Raw genomic sequence first — 21,721 nt, 5'->3', positions numbered from 1 at the left:
TGGCTGCTAACCAAAAAGCCTGCAGTTCAAATCCACCAGCCGTCCTTGGAAGCTCTATGGGGCAGTTCTGTAGGGTCACCATGAGTCGGAATGGACTCAAGGACAAAAGTTTTTTTTTTCTCTCTCTCTTTCTGAGCCCCCGTTTCCCTGTCTGACCAAGGGGGTTAAAGATAGCACCTGCCTCCTAGAACTGTTGCGAGGATTAAATGAGGTGTAAGCAAAGTGCTTCGGCGGTGCCTGGCCCAGGGTGAACCACGACTATGACGATGATGGTGATGATGACTGGGAAGCTGAAGAGGAAGATGCCTCAGGATGGGATCACAGCTGGTGGCTTGGAGGGCAATCTGAGACAGGACCCGGCCCTGTTTACCTTAAGGAAGGGCTGCCACGTAAAACACAGAACGCCCAGTTAAACTAGAATTTCTGATAACGAAAGATTCTTGAGTATAAGTATCTCCCAAACATTGCATGGGGCATACTTATAACGATTACTCCTTGTCAACCTGAAATTCCAATTTAACAGAGTGTCCGGTATATTTATTGGTTACCGCCCCCCCCCCCCCCGCGCGCGCCCCGGCATCACGCTGCCCCCAGACGACGGGCCTCCACTCGCCAGGCGCCCCCGTGGATCCCCGAGGAGCCGCTCACGCTTCCGCCCCGCCCAGGCAGCACTAGCGGCGCTCCGAGCGGCGGAGCCCAGCGGGCCCGCCCCGCCCCGCCCCGCCCCCAGGAGGGCACCGCCCCGACCGGGGCAGGCTCGGTGGTGAGGCCGTGTGGGCTAACGCCGCTCACTCCCACGCAGCGTGCTGAGGAGCAGCTAGAGGGTCTCTCGCCATGTCGGCTGTGGACGATGGGGGAGTTTTCCACAGAGCCCGGGGCAGGACTCTCGATGCGTTTTCCGCAGGTACCACCGGCCCTCCTCCCGGGGAGGGGGGCAACTCCTGGGCTCAGGAACCTTTTGCTGCGGGAACCTTTCGTCCGGATGAGCGCTTCTCTAGCCGGAACGGGTCTGGCTGCACCCGGGGGCTGGGGACCGGAATAGCGGTCGCACTGCTCGCCCTTTGGCCTTTCAGAAGCAATATGGCGTAGGCGAGTGTCCACGTGAGGGTTTTGTTCCTGACACCACGTGGTCTTGAGTTAACCTCCCTGAGAGTAAAGCAGGAAAACATAGTTAATAGTACCGTGGGCTCTGTTGTTAGATCTGATTCCCAGTGATGTCGTAGCCCCGTTACTGATCAAATCTGGTGGATCTCAGTGTCCTCATCCATGAAATGGGAGTAATAACAGTAAAGTTATGTGTGACCGTCAATAAGCGTCCCATACATGTTAGATGTTATTTTTATTAGATGTTATTTTATCATTAAAAAAATTCTTTATTTTGCCTTAAGTGAAAGTTTAAAAATCAAGTCAGTTTCTCGTACCAAAATTTATACACACCTTGCTATATAACTCCTAGTTGCTCTCCCCCTAATGAGACAGCACACTCCCCTCCACCCTGTGTTCCCCGTGTCCATTCAGCCAGCTTCTGTCCCCCTCCGCCTTCTCATCACCCCTCCAGACAGGAGCTGCCCACATAGTCTCATGTGTCTACTTGAGCCAAGAAACTCTCCTTACCAGTATCATTGTCTATCCCACAGGGCAGTCCAATCCCTGTCTGAAGAGTTGGCTTTCGGAATGGTTCCTGTTTTGGGCTAACAAAGTCTGGGGACCATGACCTCCGGGGTCCTTCTAGTCTCAGTCAGACCATTAAGTCTGGTCTTTTTATGAGAATTTGAGGCCTGCATCCCACTGTGGTCCTGCTCCATCAGGGATTCTCTGTTGTGTTCTATTTTATCATATTTTTATTGATGGATTTTATACTCCATAATCATGGTTATTTACTACGAGTTATGCACTACAGCATGAACAGTGTTCATCAGAACCAGTCCGGAGCAAAGGCAGTCTAGAGCCGTGGTCGAGTTAAGTGGTTGAATTTTGGATTTAGATGATACGTCTTACTATAAAGATGGGCTTGATAACAACCCACCTCACGGAGATAGACCATGTGAAGTACTTCTGTAACCAAGTGTGAGGCACACACTAAACGTCAAATGAATATTACAAAGTCCAGAGGGAAGTTTCCTCCTGGTTCCTTGGCTCCATGCTTTTGGCTCTCTGGAGTTGAATTTCCTCCCAGGCAGTCACTGGCTTTGTAATCCTCAGAGGAAAAAAAAAACTGTTGCTGTAGAGTTGATTTAGACTCGTGATGACCCCATGTGTGTCAGAGCAGAACTGTGCCCCATACAGTTTTGCAATGGCTGTGATATTTTGGAAGTGGATCACCAGGCCTTTCTTTTGCGACACCTCTGGGTGGATTTGAATTGCCATCCTTGTGGTTAGTAGACGAGTACTTAACTGTACCAGCCAGAGACTCCAAATCCTGGGGAAGTCTCCCTAAATACTCTCCATAATGTCTTGTTTCATGCCTGCCACTGCTTCCCTTGCCCATTTTTCCTGCCACACTGGTTTTCTTGAACTGGATTTAAAAAAGCTAAGACCTTTCTCTCCTCAGGGCTTTGGCACCTGCTTTCTCTCTGCTCCCACAACTCGTAGTAGGACTGGTGAGCTTGGCTCCTTCTCAACTTTTACACCTCATTTTAAAGGTTAGTCACCATCTCAGAGACTGCCTGGATACCTTATCTAAAGTAGGCTTCTGTACTTCTCAGCCCTAGAGCCTTGTTCTTTTCTTTTTTTGCACCTCCAGGGGGAGTGGCAAGGTTCTGGAAAGAGCATGTGGGGCTAGAAATACGATTCTGGTTGATTTTGGAAAATGCAGTCTGCTGTAGTGCCATTCTGTGCATATGTTAATGCCTTTTTCACCCAACGTGAAGTTTTTGAGATTTATAAGTAGCTCTAATGCACTCATTTTCTTGCTGGGCAGTATTCCCCTGTATGAGTGTATACTTTATACTTTCTGTTGATGGAAGCTGTCTTAGTTCTGTAGTGCTGCTGTAAGATAAATACCACAAGTGGGTGACTTTAGAGAACAGAAATTAATTTTCTCACACTTTTCTGGAGGCTAAAAGTCCAAATCAAGGTCTGGGCCATGTCAGTTCCATCCTTGTAGGTAGTCCTGGGCATTCGTTGGTTCCTTGGCTTGTAGATGGTCCACACGTGGTCTCTGTCTTCCCACACGCTGTGTGTGTGTCTGCTCTTTTTGTAACTATGGAAGTGATTAGATTTAAAATCCACCCTACTAGGATCTTATCTAATTAGCATAGCAAAGAAACTGTTTCCAGACAAGATCACCTTCACGGGTATAAGGGTTAGGTTTCCAGCATGCCTTTTTTGGGGGGGGGGGGGGGGCGGGGGCACAATTTAATCCATAACAGATGTGCTGAATACCTTTCTTCTGCCTCTCCAAATCTACTGTCTCCCTTCTTCACTGTGCTTCACGAAATCGACACCCATGGGCTACATCAGTGGGCTCAATATCCTCTAGCTTCCATTTGGTTCAGGCAGTGGGGTGCCCTGATAGGAGGCCAGAGGGAGAGGGCAACAAATACGAGGGTTTTTTTTCCCCCCCAGTTCACTCCTGTGGGCTTAGGCTGTCTGTATTCCTCACCTGAAAGTCACTGCTTCTCTCAGGGCAGCCTTCCTGGACTCTCTTTCCAGATTTGGGTAACCATTTCTTCCCTTCCTCCTTTCAGAAGGAGGGAAGTTGTAGATTATAGAGTATAATCATCCCCAGCTTTCTTAGATCTTGTCAAAGTGCCTTTCAAAGTGGCTGCACCAATTAATACTCCCACCAGCAAAGTATGAGAGTTCCCTGTTATTCTACTGTACTTCTTTTCAATTCAGGAAATATTTATTATGTTCCTATTGCATTCTCTGGAGTTAGTGGTGGTTAGGTGGTAGAATTCTCACCTTTCATGTGGGAGACACAGATTTGATTTTGTGGCCGGCATATCTCATACACAGCTACCACTCTTCTGTCAGAGGTGGCTTGCATGTCACTGTGATGCTGAGCAGATTTCAGCAGAGCTTCCAAACTAAGGTGGACTAGGAAGAAAGGCCTGGCGATCCACTTCCAAAAAAAATCAGCCACTGAAAACCCTAGGGAGCACAGCTCTATTCTGACACACCTGGGATCACCATGAGTCAGAACTGACTCACTGGCGACTCTTGGTTTTGTATGAAGTTCCCTAACCCACTGGAGCTTCGTCAGGGCTCCCAGTGGGGAATGGATTGAAAGGGACCATAGAACAAGAGAGCGGTTCAGTTGGACAAGAGTTGTGGTTATGGAGAGGGATTTAGAAGATGAATTGACAGTACCCTTACCCTGCCAAGATAGGAAAAGACAAAATGACACCAGACTCTTTTGACTCTCACAACATTTACTAGTGAAGTTGGCCCTCCGTGGGCCAGGCAGTCCCAGGAGGAATGCTCAGTGTCCAGGAGTAGGACCTTTCAGAGGCTCAGCCTTTGGGGAGTGTTGGGCTTAGAGCTCCTACTCTTATGTTGATGAGTTGTCTTGAAGTTCAACACCAGCTGCCTCCAGTTGTTCTCATAGGCTCTCCCCTGGGTCCTGATTCTCTGTTAGCATTGCAGATGACTTTGAGAGTTGCTCTTAGAGGTAAGGGATGGCAGCCGAGGCTCTTTGGGAGGGTATAGTCTCAAGCCAGGAGAGCTGTCCCAAGGGCAGACTTGGGAAGAGAAAGTAAAGGAACTGGGTTTTCTCCTTCTCTTGCCAAAATGCACACTGTCAGTTAAAGGATTTGATTTATTCAAAGCAGTAGTGAACAGTGCCTAAAATTGCAGCTGTGTCGACCCTCACGTTTGCTACAAAAAGCCTCCAAAAAATACAGTTGCCATTGAGTTGACTCCGACTCATGGCACCCCCACGTGTGTCGAAATAGAACCGTGCTCCACAGGGTTTTCAGTGTCTGATTTTTGGGGTGCGGATCACCAGGCCTTTCTTCCAAGGCTCCTCTGGGTGACTGGAACCACCAACTTTTCAGGTAGCAGCCCAGGGCATTAACCGTTCGCACCACCCAGGAACTCCTTGCTACCAAAAACCCATCCAGAAGTAGGTAGTTAAACCCTTTGTTTCTCAAGTGCATGAAGCCTGGCAATTGAGTGGAAGAGCATTTTACTTTAAGAGCATATTTCCCCCTGGTGATTTATGGGTAACACCAATATGCCCACCCACTTCTTCCAGTAGTGTGGAAATGTGAAGTTTGTTTTCAGTCATCTGTTCCCCTTGAACATAATCTGCCAGGCTCTGTCGAAGGATGTTTATAAAAAACAAATTGTAGAAGTCTCACCTGAGAAGGCACACATTCCTAAGGTGTGTTCAGATACTCATTTTAATTTGGCAAATTGATAATTATATTGCCTTGACACAAGTCCTAATCAGGACTACTTTTGCCTGACAAATAGTTTTTCTGAAAAGTTTACATCTGTTTTGAAGAAATTTTGAACAGAAATCAAGATAAAATATGTTTTAAAATTTGCCTGTATTGAATCGTTCTTAATATGTTTTTCCAGTTTATTTTACCATCAGAATAATTTCCCCCTTATAGAACAGGGTTCTCAGATGATTGTCTTAGAAGAATGGTTTCCCAGGACATGTTAAACCTTTACAGCTGTTTGAGAGGAGGCACCTGAATTTCCTCATCCCGAAGGCTTCTCGTTCCTCTCTGGAAACCCTTATGGGGCAGTGAGTAAGTGGAATCTCAGGAAAAAAATAATTTACTTCATTTCTTCCAGGTCTTGTCTAAGAACTTTTCCAGAAATGGCAGGCCTGGAAATGTTTTCCCAAGTCTGAATGGAGTTGAAAATGTTTTTAAAAATTCCAACAGGGCAATGATGAAGATGAAAACAAATGCTTTTAACTGTACCATGCACTTAGGTCAACCCAGTTACCTGTTATTTGACGAGAGTTCCTCTGACTGAAGTAGGAAGTTTGGTTATTTATCCGTCCGCCTGTTGTCTGCATCAGTCAAGAGGTGCAGTGACCAGCACACAGCAGTGTGAAAAGTTCCCATTGTGACATTTCCAGGAGACAAAGGAACTTTTCTTTTTGAATGCCACTTTTTTTGCCTTTTTTATTTTTAAATAACATTCTTGAGGTGTAATGCATGTGCCATAAAAGTCACCGTTTTAAACTTACAATTCAAACATTTTTAGTAAATTAGCAGAGCAGTGTGACTGTCACCACAATCTAATGTTAGGCCCCCTCCATCTCCCAAAAAGAAACCTTGTGAACGTTTTCAGTCGCTTGTTGCCACCCCCAGCTCAGGCAACCACTAATCCCCTACATGTATAGATTTGCCATTTCTGGACATTTTATGTAAATATGTGTTCATTTGTGTCTGGCTTCTTTCTCTTAGCATGTTTTGGAGATTGATCCATGTTGTAGCATGTATTAGAACGTCCCTCCTTTTTGTGCTGTATAGTATTCTGTTGTATGAATATTCCACATTCCATTTATCCATTCACCCACTGATGGACGTTTAGGTTATTTCCGCTTTTTGACTATTATGAATAATGCTGCTGTGAACATCCATGTACATGTCTTTGTATGGACATGTTTTCGTTTCTCTTGGAAAGAGTGGAATTGCTGGGTCATGTGGTAACACTGTGGCATAGTGGTTAAGGGCTCAGCTGCTAACCAAAAGGTCAGCGGTTCAAATCCACCAGCCACTCCTTGGAAACCCAATGGGGCAGTTCTGTTCAGTTCTATATGGTTGATATGAGTTGGAACCAACTTGACCGCACCGAACAACAACAACATGGTAACACTGTGTCGAACATTTTGAGGAACCACCAAACTGCTTTCCAAAGCAGCTACACCATTTTACATTCTCACCAGCAATGTATGAGGGTTCCAATATCCCTACATCCTCTCTAATACTTGTTATTGTCTATTTGTCTTTATTATAGCTAGTGAGTGTGAAGTGGGATCTCATTGTGGTTCTGATTTGTATTTCCCTGAAGCCTAATGATGTTGAGCATCTTTTCATGTGCTTACTGGCCATTTGTGTATCTTCATTGGAGAACCATCTACTGAATACTTGGCCCCTTTTTAAATTGCGCTGTTTGTCTTTTTATTATTGAGTTTTAAGAGTTATATGTATATTATAAATATAAGTCCCTTATCAAATATATGATATGCAAAAATTTTCTCTCATTGTGTGGGTTGTCTTTTTACTTTATTGATGGTATTGTTTGTGGCACAAATGTTTTTCATTTTGATGAAGTCCAATTTTTCATTTTTTAATTGCTTGTGCATTTGATGTCATATCTAAGAAGTCTTTGCCTAACGTAAGGTCACAAAGATTTACTCCTCTGTTTCTTCTTAGAGTTTCATAGTTTTAGCTCTTACATTTGGATCTAGGCTTCATTTTGAGTTAGTTTTTGTTTATGGCATGAAGCAAGAATCTCATGAATGCCTTATTTTTCATTAGAAATTTTCCATTGTTACTTTTTTACTAACAGTAGAAGCCTGATGGTTGGTTAGTTAATAGAAAAAAAAAATTTAAGAGGGGATCATAAAAAATTACATATTCATACTTTAAATGTGTCATTTAAAAAAAAGTTTCATTTTATTGTAATCCATAAATGTATATTCATTTACCAGTCTTTTGAGGCTGGGCCAAGGACTTGCCTTGGAATATGAGTTTACAGATGGCCTGCTGTGTGGCCTTTCTTGCATAAACAACACCTTTAGTGAATCTTTACCCGTTGGGGTGTTTTCCAGTATAAAAAAAATATAGTGGTCAGTTAAAAAATCACTTGGAAAGCATTCAAAGGGAAGAATTCTCCTAGATTTAGACTTTTTTTTCTTTGCATTTTTTAAACTTGTCTCCCTAATACCTAATCCGACAGCATTTTATTTTTACCAATTTTTTCTTTATTGAGTCTTCCTAAAACATTCAACTAGTTTTGTCAGCAACTCTTTTTATATACCATTTCTCTGGTTCTCATTTTTAACAGAAATAAGTGATTTAAAAATAAGTCCTAGCAAAAATCTGATTTTGGGATAACTCACAGTGGAGTCTGGCAGGCATTCTTGTTCCGGGGCAGGTGCAGAAGCACAGAGGGCAGGATAATGGCCCGCGGCCTCGAGCATTCAGCGTGCCCTGGGCCATCTTTTTACAGAGGACGTGGAGAGTGTTGGTAAACCCCTCTAGTGAACCTAGTGAATGTTGGTTAAGAGAGCATCCAACCAGCTCTTAGAACTGGTCTGACATGTCGCCCGACTCAGGAAATATTTGTTGAATGAAAGAATGTCCAAATTCCCTGTGTAACCTTGTAAAACAACAAAACAAAACCCAAACCAAAAACCTGTCATATTAATGCCTCAGTTCCCCGTTTGTAAAACGAAGGCAGGGTATTGGCTCTGTCTGTTTCAAGGCGTAGCTGTGACGACACGTGCATTAACTCTAGTTTCTATTGACTTCCTCTAGATGGGGGAACTGAGACGCAGAGGAGCACCTTGCTGACTTCAGGTCCCCAAACAGTAGGTAGAGAGTCAAGACAAGAACTCAGCCCTTCTGGCTCCCAGCCCTTTGGTGTCACCACCAGACTGTCCTGGAATAGGACAGAAGTCTTCATCTTCACTCCAATCTGCTCCTTCCTCAGGTTTCCAGAAACTTGCTTGTTTACCCAGAAGCCTAGGAGTCATTCCTGACCCCTGCTTTCCACCTTCTGCACATCCAAATCACCCACAGCCCTGTCCATTGCACCTCCAGAGCACGCCTTGGTTTTGTCCACCTTTCTCCTTCCTGGCTCCCACCACTCTGATCGCAGGCACCACCATTGCTCACCTGGGCAATTTCAGCAGCCTTCTCTCTGTGAACGCTCTTGCCCCTCCAGTCCATTCTCTGCACAGCATTTGGAGTGATCTCTTTGAAACAAAAATTGGGTCCGTCATTCCTTGACATGGCTTTTTTTTGTTGTTGTTAATGAAATTCAAACTCCTCACTTTACCTCCTGTCCCTTCCTAGTCTGGCCCTAGCCTGTCCCATGCCACCTCGTATACTCTTCTTGCTCATGTGGCTCCAGCTACACTGCCCTCCTTTCAGCTGCTTGAATGCGTCAAGTCCTTTCCTTCCTGAGGGCCTTCGCACATGCTGTTGCTGTGCCTGAAGAGCTCTTCCCCCTCTTCATCTCTCTGACTCCTTCTCATTCTGCAGGTCTGTTTTTTTATTTTTATTTTTTAATTTTTATTGTTCTTTAAGTGAAAGTTTACAAATCAAGTCGGACTCTCATGCAAAAATTTATAAACACCTTGCTATATACTCCTAATTGCTGTCCACTTAATGAGACACCACACTCCTTCCTTCCTACTCTCTCTTTTCGTGTCCATTCGGTCAGCTTTTGATCCCCTCTACCCTCTCACCTCCCCTTCAGACAGGAGATGTCAACATAGTCTCATGAGTCTACTTGATCCAAGAAGCTCATTCTTCACCAGTATCATTGTCTATCCCATAGTCCAGTCCAGTCCGTGTCTGAAGAGTTGACTTGGGAATGGTTCCTGTCTTGGGCTAACAGAAGGTCTGGGGACCATGACCTCTGGGGTCATTCTAGACTCAGACCATTAAGTCTGGTCTTTTTATGAGAATCTGGAGTCTGCATCCCACTGCTCTCCTGCTCCCTCAGGGGTTCTTTGTTGTGTTCCCTGTCAGGACAGTCATTGGTTATAGCCAGGCACCATCTAGCTCTTCTGGTCTCGGGCTGATGTAGTCTCAGAAAGGGCCTTATGTGGCCCTTTCTGCCTCTTGGGCTCATAATTACCTTGTGCCTTTGATGTTCTTCATTCTCCTTTGATCAAGTGGATTGAGACCAATTGATGCATCTTAGATGGCTGCTTACTAGCGTTCAGCACCTCAGACACCACTCTCCAAAGTGGGATGCAGAATGTTTTCTTAATAGATTTTATTATGCCAGTTGACTTAGATGTCCCCTGAAACCATGGTCCCCAAACCCCCGCCTGTGCTACGCTGGCCTTCAAAGCCTTCAGTTTATTCAGGAAACTTCTTTGATTTTGGTTTAGTCCAGTTGTGCTGACCTCTCCTGTATTGTGTGTTGTCTTTCCCTTCACCTAAAATAGTTCTTATCTACTAATTAGTGAAAACCCCTCTCCCTCCCACCCTCCTTCCCTCTCCCTTCTTGTAACCATCAAAGAATATTCTCTTCTCCATTTAAACTATTTCTCAAGTTCTTATAATAGTGGTCTTACACAATATTTGTCCTTTTGCAACTGACTGATTTCACTCAGCATAATGCCTTCCAGATTCCTCCATGTTATGAAATGTTTTACAGATTCATCATTGCTCTTTATCAATGCATAATATTCCATTGTGTGAATATACCATAATTTATTTATCCATTCATCCATTGATGGGCACCTTGGTTGCTTCCATCTTTTTGCTATTGTAAACAGTGCTGCAGTGAACGTGGCATGGGTGTGCATATATCTGTTTGTGTAAAGTCTCCTTATTTCTCTAGGATATAGTCCAAGGAGTGGGATTGCTGGATCGTATGGGAGTTCTATTTCTGGTTTTTTAAGGAAGTGCCAAATCGATTTCCAAAGTGGTTGTACTGTTTTACATTCCCACCAGCAGTGTGTAAGTGTTCCAGTCTCTCCAGAACGTCTCCAACATTTATTATTTTGTGTTTTTTGAATTAATGCCAGCCTTGTTGGAGTGAGATGGAATCTCATTATAGTTTTGATTTGCATTTCTCTAATGGCTAATGATAGTGAGCATTTCCTCATGTATCTGTTAGCTACCTGAATGTCTTCTTTAGTGAAGTGTCTGTTCATATCCTTTGCCCATTTTTTAATTGGGTTGTCTTTTTGTAGTTGAGTTTTTGCAGTATCATGTAGATTTTAGAGATCAGACAACGATTGGAAATGTCATAGCTAAAAACTTTTTCCCCGTCTGTATGTAATGTTTTTACTCTTTTGGTGAAGTCTTTGGATGAGCATAGGTGTTTGATTTTTAGGAGCAATTAAAAAAAAGGGAAAAATTGGACTTCATCAAAATGAAAAACGTGTGCCACAAACAGTACCATCAATAAAGTAAAAAGACAACCCACACAATGAGAGAAAATTTTTGCATATCATGTATTCGATAAGGGACTTATATTTACAATATACATATAACTCTTAAAACTCAATAATAAAAAGACAAATAGCCCAATTTAAAAATGGGCCAAGTATTCAATAGATGGTTTTCCAGTGAAGATACACAAATGGCCAGTAAGCACATGAAAAGATGGTCAACATCATTAGGCTTCAGGGAGATACAAATCAGAACCACAATGAGATCCCACTTCACACTCACTAGGAAGGCTATAATAAAGACAAATAGACAATAACAAGGATTAGGATGTAGGGAAATTGGAACCCTCATACATTGCTGGTGAGAATGTAAAATGGTGCAGCTGCTTTGGAAAGCAGTTTGGTGGTTACTCAAAATGTTAAACATAGAGTTACCATGTTGTTGTTGTTCGGTCCCGTCGAGTTGGTTCCAACTCATATCAACCCTATAGGACTGAGTAGAACTGCCCCATTGGGTTTCCAGGGAGTGGCTGGTGGATTTGAACTGCTGACCTTTTGTATAGGTCTTTTATATCTCTGGTAAGATTTATTCCTAAGTATTTTTGATCTCCTCTTCGATGTTCTTTTTGTTGGTGTAGAGGAATCCAACTGATTTTTGTATGTTTATCTTGTATCCTGAAACTCTGCTAAACTCTACTATTAGTTTCAGTAGTTTTCTTGAGGATTTTTTAGGGTTTTCTGTGTATAAGATCATGTCATCTGCAAATTGAGATACTTTTACTTCTTCTTTACCAATCTGGATGTCCTTTATTTCTTTATCTAGCCTAATTACTCTGGCTAGGATCTCCAGCACAATGTTGAATAAGAGTGGTGATAAAGGGCATCCTTGTCTGGTTCCCGTTCTCAAGGGGAATGCTTTCAGGCTTTCTCCATTTAGGATGATGTTGGCTGCTGGCTTTGTATAAATGCCCTTTATTATGTTGAGGAATTGTCCTTCTATTCCTTTTTGCTAAGAGTTTTTATCATGAATGTGTGTCGAACTTTGTCAAATATGCCTTTTCTGCATCGATTGATAAAATCATGTGGTTCTTGTCTTTGTTTTGTTTATTTCCGGTCTGTTTTAAAGAGGCCTGTGCTGGTTTTCCCATTCTAAATTAAGTCCCTTGTCATTTGTCTTGGAGCCCTGGTGGCGCAATGGTTAAGAGCTACAGCTGCAAACCAAAAGGTCAACAGTTCGAATCTACCAGCTGTTCCTTGGAAACTATGGGGCAGTTCTACTCTGTCCTATAGGGTCACTATGAGTTGGAACTGACCAGCAGCAACAGGTTTTTTGGTTTGGTCCTTTGCCTTCTCCCATTTTTTACCTTTGAGGAGCCCTGGTGGTGCAGTGGTTAAACACTTGGCTGCTAACGGAAAGGTTAGTGGTTTGACCCCACCAGCCACTCTGCAGGAGAAAGCTATGGCAGTCTGCTTCTGTAAAGATTATAGCTTGGAAACTCTATGGGGCAGTTTTACTCTGAGCTACAGGGTTGCTATGAGTTGGAATTGACTCAGTGGCAATGGTTTTTTGTTTTTGTTTTGTATTCTTTTTATTGCACACATTGCAACTTGTAATTGTGTATTTGTTCCTATGAATGTACCTGCTTGTAGACTATAAACCCCTAGAGGGCAGGACTCCAGCATTTGGCACAGTTTCTGCAAGTCATGGACATTCATTGGCTAAGAGAGTTAGTGAATATGAGTGAGTCCACCACACTCTGGATGACATTTTTGTATCCACCTAACCTATAGCTCGTATGCCCTGGTGGTGCAGTGGTTAAAGCGATTGACTGCTAACCTAAAGGTTAGCGGTTCAAAACCGCCAGCCGCTCTGTGGGAGAAAGATGTGGCAGCCTGCTTCCATAGAGATTTACAGCCTTGGAAACCCTGTGGGGTCTCTATGAGTCAGAATCGAATCACTGGCAGTGGGTTTGGCTTTGGGTTTTATAGCTCACATACACCACGTTACTTTGTGGGCAAAACAAAGGAAAAGCCAAATTAATAGAATCCTTTGGAACACTCAAAAGCATCCACTGAAGGAGGTTCTGCTGACCAGGCAGGCACCATCTCACTGAGATGCCTCTGCCCCGAGGAATGCGTGCACTTTGCACCCAGCGCTCTGTTTGCCCAGCCTCGTGGCTGCCCGCAGGGTCCCTCTTCCCAGAGAGAACGCCTTCTCCCAGTTCTCCCCAAAGTGCAGCCAGGGCCAGCAGCCACCTGGTCTCTTGGCAGGAGGACACAAGGGTGTGGGGAAGAAGTCACAGCGAGCAGCCACAAAAACAGGCAAATCCCAAACTGAGTTCTGCTTTTGGAAAGTAAGAGCTTCTGGAAATAGCTTCCCCCCCCCCCCCCCTTTTAATCATTGTCTAGAATAGCACCGGCCACAGCCAGTGATGCTGAAAGCTGCTTGGCCAAGTAGTCCTGGCCCATCTGCTTCCTTACTTCTCTGAAGGGTTGCAGATGAAGATTTTGGCAGGTTCTCCATCCTAGAATGGCAAGGGTGGCTGCCAGACCATGACTCAGGAGCTTTCGCGTGTCTCAGACACTACCCTTTGAGTGAATTTAGGCCAAGGGAAAAAAAAGTTGGGTAAATTTGCCTTGGTACTTAAAGACAGATAATTTGGAGACTATGAGAATATTGCTGTCACAGTTAATTCTTTGGTGAGGGAGAGGGTCCTGAAGGACACTGTTTTTAACAGCGTCATTAATTCATCCATTGAAAGTACACAATTCAGTGGCTTTTAGTATAGTTACAGAGTTGGGCAGCCATCACCGCAATCCATTTTAGAACATATTCATCACCCCAAAAAGAAACCTCACACCCCTTAGCTGTCATCGCCACCCAACCCCCTATCCCTCCTAGCCCTAGGCAACACCTAATGAAGGACACTATTAACTGACAGTTTTATAGTTGGGACATTTAGATTGTTAAACCTGAAAGAGTCCCAAAGTGGTGAATATTGTCTTGCTACTGTTTTTTACCACTAAAATCAGATTAGTCCCAAGAGAAGATGAGGGGTATTGCTAAAGACATTTAGGTCGTGATTCACTGTGCAGATTGCTACTCTGGGAAACTGCAGAAATTGCATTTCATTGGCATTTGCTCTTTAGCCAGAAAGCCTCCAGGCAGCTATAAAACTACCCGTCTTTGCTGTTTTATAACTAAAATATCCACAATATGTAGAGGAAAAGATTTAAAGACAAAAGCATATAAATATATATCAGCAAATATTTTCTGAGCCCCATGGGAAGAAAAGACACCGGCAAGACTTCAGTAGTCCTGGCTCCACAAGGCTCCTCCCATCTCCTGGAGAGGCTAAGACAAGGGCAGTAGGGGCTAAGACAAAGCCTGAAGTTACTGTAAGTGCTGTGCATGAGTGCATTGCGTGGGAATCAAACCCAGGTGTCCCCCATGGAAGGCGAGAATTCTACCAGTGAACCACCTGAACAGGCATGGTAATAGTAGCTCATACTTGACTAGTTACTCTGTGCCAAGACGAAATGCCTTACATGTATTAGTGCATATATTCTTCACAATAACCCTTTTAAGGTAGATGCTGCTATTCCTACTTTACAGATAAGGAAACTGAGGCCCAGAGAGATTTAAGAACTTGCATCAGGCTACACAGTTGGTAAAAGGTGGAACTGGGATTTGAACTTACGTACCCAAGCTGTAAATCCTGGGCTCTACTGGGATTGTGAGGGCTTCAGGGAATGGAGACCCAAAGTCATGCAGGGGCTTTAAGCCCCTCACCAAGCCTATGTGTCTCGCTTGAGCCTTACTGCCACACTAGGCCTTGGTGAGTCTGCATACGCTGTGCCCTGCACCAGCAGTGTGGCGCTCCTCCCATATTTGGCTCTTTCTCACCCTTCAAATTTCTGCTCCCATGTCGCCTCAGCACTCCATCTAAAGCAGAGCTCCCAGCCCACTGGTCGCGTGATCACCCTGATTACTTCTGAGATGGTAATAGTCCCAGTGTGTGATGAACATAGTCATTTAATTGTTTATTGTCAGTCTCCCCCACTGTTCTGTAAGGTCTTACCCCCTGTTGGCCTTGCGCACTTGAGTCTCCAGTGACTAGCTCGTCACGTGACATATGGTGGGTGCTCAGAACATACTAACTGAGTGAGGGAAGGAGGCAGAGCTGCACCTGCTTACAGGGGAGGGAGACGGGTTTTATGGTGGGGTAGCATTTGAGATGGGCCTGGGAAGGATAGACAGAATTGTAGCCAGAAAGAAGAGTTGGTAGGCTAGAGGGCATACCCTGGGGAAGGGGTGAGGAGTATGGGGTGACTTTGGGGAGCAGATGATGGTCCACTTTGGAGGGATCCTGTGGTATGTCTTGTGCAGAGTTTCTCAACCTCAGCAGTATTGACATTTGGGGCTGGGTAATTCTTTGTTGTGGGGGCCTGTCCTGTGCATTGTAGGATGTTTAGCAGCATTCCTAGCTCTCTGCCCACTGGATGCCTTTGCAGCCCATTCCCCTCAATGTGACAACCAAAATGTCCCCAGACATTGCTAAATGTCCCCCGGGGGTCAAAATTGTCCCTGGAATATAACCACTGGCCTAGTGGGAACAATGATAGGTGTGTTTGGGCTACCTTGGAGAGCCCCAAATACCAGAGTGAGCAGGAACTTTATTCCTTTGCCAAGAATTTTCCAAATGCCTACCACATGCCAGGGACTGAGTGATATAGCCTGGCAATATATCAGGAAACGGAAAGCGATGGGCCCCTCCTCATGGAGATCGGAGGCCGATGGCTTTGTAGCAGGAGAGTTGGATGATCAGGGTAAGAGTTTTAAGAAGAGTCACAGCGGCAGTGGTTGCCTGAGATGGACTGGGGAGGAGTAAACACCAGGCAGAACTGCATAGAGCTGTCCTGGTACCCCAGTTTAGGAGGTTCCTCCAGTCTCTGGCAAACCACTAAGTCTGTTCTTTTTTCATGAATTTGAATTTTATTCTACATTTTTCTTCTGTCTGGGACTCTCTATTGTGATCCCTGTCTGAGCTGTCAGTGGTGATAGCTGGGCACTATCTAGTTCTTCTGAGTTCAGGTTGGTGGAGGCTCTGGTTCATGTAGTCCTTTAGTCCTTTGGGCAGATGATTTTCCTTTGTCTTTGGTTTTCTTCATTCCCCTTTGCTCCGGACAGATGGGACCAATAGATGTATCTTAGATGGCTACTTACAAGCTTTGAAGACCCTAGACGCCACTCACCGAAGTGGGATGTGAAATATTTTCTTTGTGAACTACATTATACCAGTTGACCTAGATGTTCCCTGAGACCATGGTCCCCAGCCCGAGCAACTCGGTCCCTCAAAGTGGGACACATCATATTCTTTTAACGAGATGATGTAATGATAGGCATCTTGTTAATCATGCTGCTTAACCAGCATCTTACCATTTCCACTGACTTCCAAAAGGCAAACTAGATTTAGAAAATGTGAGAAAGCTACTTATTGCTGATTTCAACCTTGAGTCATTTGAGGTTGCCTGTAACAGGTTTTGTACATCCCAGGAGCAGAAATGATTATAGGGTTGGGTTGTTATTTACTCACAGAGTTGGCTTCCCTAGGCCTTTTCCCAGTTGGGTGATGAAATCGTGAGTCATTTGCTTTTAGAGGTGCATTTATTACGGTTAGTCATTGATTAGCTGGTAATAGCAAAAGGATCAATGAAATTTCTAATTCTTAGTATATATTAAAAAGTCAGTTTTGATTAACAGTTGACAAACATGCCGAAAAAGCATGATAAAAATGAGTCAGAGAAAATATATTGGCAGAGGAAAATCCAAGAGAACACTTAATTGGTGATACTAAAAGTGCAAACTATGAGAAGTGATTGTAATTTGCATATCAGTATTTCAGGCAGGATATTGACACATATATAATCTTGTGTTGTTGCTGTTAGCTGCCATCAAGTTGGCCCCTAACTCACAGCAACCCCATACACAACGGAGCAGAACACTGCCTGGTCCTGTGCCATCTTTACAGTCTGACTGTTGTGATCCATAGGGTTTTCACTGGCTGATTTTCAGAAGAAGATTGCCACATCTTTCTTCCTAGTCTTAGTCTGGAAGCTCCACTGAAACCTGTTCAGCATCACAGCAACATGCAAGCCTGTGCTGACAGACCGGTGGTGGCTGCACGTGACGTGCACTGGCCAGGAATCAAACCTGGTTCTCTCACATGGAAGGAGGGAATCTACCACTGACCTACTGCTCCCCCAAATAGTCCTGTAGGAAGGGTTAATGGTAAGACATTTATGTGGATTCTTAAAGGTGTTTAAGATTGTTCTCTGTGTACAATTGCTTTGCAGCTGATAATGCTTAAAAAAAGACTGCGACCTTTTCTGTCCCTAGATCAATACCACTTCCCAAAATCTACTTTTTACTCCTCACTTTTAAAAGATGGTTTCTATGACAGGCTCTGTTAGATGAAATTTGGAAGTGGCCCGGTCTTGTTACTGTCCATACTACGGATGAATCAACTTTCTTTCCAAAGCCAATTTTTTCTTTTAAAAATTAATTTTAAAATCTGATTAAGAAAATGATGGTAACCTAGAGGTTGGTGTTTCTGGCTTGTCGTTTGAGCAGACATCAACACTTCTTCTAACTGGATAGTCTTCTTTGTAATCTCACTCACCTGTAATACCTGCCCTGAATTCATGGCTCTGTGGTGTAATAGAGCTGGAGCCTGATTCTGCCTCTTACCTTTGTTAGATACTGATCAAGGTACTTACCTTGCTGGGTCTTCTCTTTTTCATTCTGTGCAAAATGGAAGGTTGCTATAGATAAGGGCTCTTCATCTCAAGTGCACACATGGGCCAGGCAGTTGAATTAGGCCAGGTGTGGACTGTGGGGAATTCCAGAGCATGGGGCCTCATGTAAAGGGGCAGTCACTGCTCAGCCCTAGCCAATGGTTGGCATGCTCCAGTTGGTCCCTGCGTGGCCAAATTCTCCAAGAGAATCCAGAAAGCCAGGTATATATGTGAAACCATGAATTAAAAATGTTGGCAACAAATTCAAAATTTTGTAAACACTGTGTAGATCAGACAGAACACATTTGCTAGCCAGATTGTGTCGTGTCCACAGACCTTGGGTTTGGAATCTCTGGAGGAGATAACCAGTTAGCATCAGACAATGGATGTTCTGGGCCTTGCATGTACCCTGAATCGGTCTCATGCTGTTGGCAGAGACTGTGAGCACCCTGCCTCCAGGAAACAAGCTGGAGCCCTGCCAACATTATCTTTGTATGCAGTCATCTTATTCACCAAGACCTTCCACTTGAGGGGAACTTTTTGGAGACAAAATGTCTTTATCAAGGTGAACACCTTGCAGGCAGCCCAAGGCACATCCATCTTGTTGGCTCTCCCCTCTCTGGGTCAGCCCAGCAGCACCAAGATTCTGACTGCTCTTTGGCAGAAGTGGCTGCTCCTAACCGTGTGACCGTGAACACCTGAGCCATGATAAAGGTCTCTAGCCAGGCCTTGGTATCCTCCCTTGGTTCAGTGAGAGGGTTGGCTAGAGTAAATCTAAGAATCCATCCAACCAAACCAAACCTGTTGTGGTCAAGTCGATTCCGACTCATTTAGGGACACTTTAGGACAGAGTAGAACTGCCCCGTAGGGTTTCCAGGGCTGTCATCTTTACGGAAAGGAGCCCTGGGGGCAAAGTGGTTTGAACCCACCAGCTGCCCCGTGGGGGAAAGATGTGGCAATCTGCTTCCATAAAGATTACTGCCGTATGGGGCAGTCCTCCTCTGTCCTGTAGGGTCACTATGAGTTGGAATCAACTTGATAGCAGTGGGTTTAATCTTTGTAGAAGCAGACTGACACTTCTTCCTCCTGCGAAGCGGCTGGTTGGTTTGAACCACTATTCTTTCGGTTAGCAGCCAAGTGCTTAATCAGTGTGCCACCAGCGTTCCTTAAGAATCTCCCCAGTCCTGACAGTTTCCAATGCTTAGGTGGGAAGAAGTGGGCTTATGTAAATGAGCCTTCCAGCCTCCCTGGGATGGACTAAATGCGCAATTTAAAGGGTAATGATTGGATAATAATGGGGTAACACTGAGAAATGGTTGGAAACGCTGGTGGCATGCAGTGGTTAAGTGCTATGGCTGCTGACCACAAGGTCAGCAGCTCGAATTCACCAGGCGCTCCTTGGAAACTCAGTGGGGCAGTTCTGCTCTGTCCTGTGGGGTTGCTATGAGTCAGAATCGCCTCTACGGCAATGGATTTTTTTTTTCTTTCTCTTTAACGGTGAAATGGTTAGGAACAACTGCCTGAGCGGGACATAGGCAGGGACTTAAAAATGAATAGGAAAATATGCAAAACAAAACCAAGCCAAAAATGCACTAGCACTAACAACAAAAATCCCTCCACGACATTACTTCAGTTAAGGGAAACAGAAATCACATTGTATCTGTTTCTTATCAAAGTCACTTGAGCTGCCAGCCAGCAGAGTTCCTTCATTAGCTGTGGGCCAGCACTTCCCAGACATCGATGTGCACATGGATCACCTGGGACTTGTTAAAATGCAGCTTGTGCTCAGTGGGTCGGGGTTGTCTCCAGGAGAGTCTGCTGTTCTAACAAGCTCCCAGGTGATGCTGACGCTGCTGGCCCACAGGCCACACTTTGAGAAGTGAGGTTGTTGGCCCAGCCCTGCCCTCTCTGTGCCCATGTGCAGCTGCCTCTCTGATGCTCTCTTGCCATCCTTGCCTTCTCCCTCCTTAATGAAGGGTGTCAGGCAGCTACTGTTTAACCAGGCAGTCTCATATTTAAGCTCTTTGTTCAAGAAAATGAAAAAAAAAAAAAAATTCAGATCCCTGAGTGTCTCTCCTCCTACCCCTCCCATCCCAGTAATTAAAAATGCTTTGATTGTGTGGCAGGGTGCTTCAGGAATGGACCTCAGTGTATCCATGCCTCCATGGACAGAACTGTCAGAACAGTGCTGCCAGGGGATCCCAGGGGGAAGATGGACTGTGCTAGTACCAGATACCTGCTTTGCCCTGAAAGGAATGGCCTCAGAAGCCCTCCCTGGCTCCTGGAGATATCAGTCAACTAATACCTGTGCCCTGTTCTGAGGGTAGCACTGGCCTTTGGCGAAATAATTTAATGCAAATATTGTTAAGAATTTACTTTCATAACTTAAAAAGCTGCCCTTTTGAGTGGTGGTGTTAGCTGCCATGGCGACCCCGTGTACAATAGAAGAAACATTGCCCAGTCCTGAGCCAGCTCCATGATTGTCGATAGGCCTCAGTCCATTCTTGTGGCCATTGTGTCAGTCCCCCTCATTGAGGGTTTCCCTCATTTTTGTTGGCCCTCTGCTTTACCAAACGCGATGTCCTTCTCTAGTGATTGTTTTTTTCTACTGATGTCCAGCACTCTATCTGACAATATTCCGTTGTGATCCATAGGGTTTCTATCGGTTAATTTTCAGAAGTAGCTCTCCAGGCCTTTCTTCCTAGTCTGTGTTAGTCTGGAAGCTCTGCTGAAACCTGTCAACCATGGGCGACCCTGCTAGTATTTGAAATACTGGTGACATAGCTTCCAGCATCATAGCAACATGCCAGCCACCACAGTATGACAAACTGACAGATGGATTTTGGGGGATAGGGAAGGTATAGATCTACAAAAAGTTTCCTCCCTCTAGAACTAAGATTTATAAGCCCCAAATATTTTTAATTCAGCCTTGATTAAAATCAAGATGAGCCCGAAGACCACATGCTTCTGGAGCAGAAACTGTAAGAGGACCCAGGTGCTTTAAGCACACAGAGCACTGAGTCAACAAACTGTCTCTGTTAGATAGTTAAGGTAGATGGAAGATTGATATGCTGGCTGTCATTCATTTTAAATCAAATCTTTTTGTTTTGTACTTTGTCATAAGGTTGAGATTCCTTCCAAGTTTTTTACGAAGTAAATAAGTAATAGTGAAAGATTTATTTTAATAGCTCCAAGGACTATTGACTTTTTGAGACGATGACTGTTCATCGTGGGAAACAGTAATTGTTCAGACGTTTGCTGTGGAAAACAGTTTATAAACCTGTGTGTTGTAGGAGGTTGATTTATGCTGCAACCTTGGGGTGACGATCACCTCTCTGATCTAGTTCTAATTAAACGGTTCTGCACACTGCTTCAGAAATAGGATCGGAGCTAAAAGGATCTATTGGTGTAAAAAGGTTATTATTCAAGTAAAATAAATAAATGATGTTGACAATTCACATTGAAACATAATGCAGAAACTCAGTTTTTCGTGGCATCAGCCTCCAACTCTCCAAGAAGTCTTCCTGTCTTTCTGACCCTTTGTCTCTAATGTCTGAGTCGTAGTGTATTAGCTGTTTTCTGCTCTGTAACTAATTACTCCAGAAATTGTGACTTAAAACAACAAGAATGTATTATCTCAGGGTTTCTGTAGGTCAGGAATCTGGCCATGGCGGAGCTGGGTTCTTCTGTCTCAGGGCCTCTCACAAGGTTGCAATCGAGGGGTCACCTGGGCCCGTGGTCTCATCTGAAGGCTTGACAAGAGAGGACCCACTTCTGCATTCACTCACATGGCTGTTGGCAGGATTGTTGAATAGTGGGGGGACAGCTCAGTCCCTGTCCATCTAATTTAAATCGGTCATTGCTTCCCTC

The 21,721-nt window shown here is 44.4% G+C and overlaps 1 protein-coding gene across 3 annotated transcripts in view; it reads left to right on the top strand.

The window, feature by feature from the left end:
• Positions 1-744: 744 nt before the first annotated feature.
• Positions 745-21,721, top strand: part of CPPED1 (calcineurin like phosphoesterase domain containing 1) — a 150,887-nt gene continuing 129,910 nt past the window's right edge. For all 3 annotated transcript variants that reach the window (XR_010323638.1, XM_064295611.1, XM_010597298.3), the window contains exon 1: positions 745-904. Coding sequence is in view for 2 of the 3 variants with exons in the window: in XM_064295611.1 (XP_064151681.1) it covers positions 835-904 (70 nt within the window). In the remaining variant the exon portion in view is untranslated. The remainder of the gene's footprint in view (positions 905-21,721) is intronic.

This window comes from Loxodonta africana, chromosome 12 (assembly GCF_030014295.1).
Source record: "Loxodonta africana isolate mLoxAfr1 chromosome 12, mLoxAfr1.hap2, whole genome shotgun sequence".
In the NCBI taxonomy this organism is placed as follows: Eukaryota; Metazoa; Chordata; class Mammalia; order Proboscidea; family Elephantidae; genus Loxodonta; species Loxodonta africana.
Note: the sequence above shows the minus strand (reverse complement) of the source record. Positions and strands in the feature narration are given on the sequence as shown.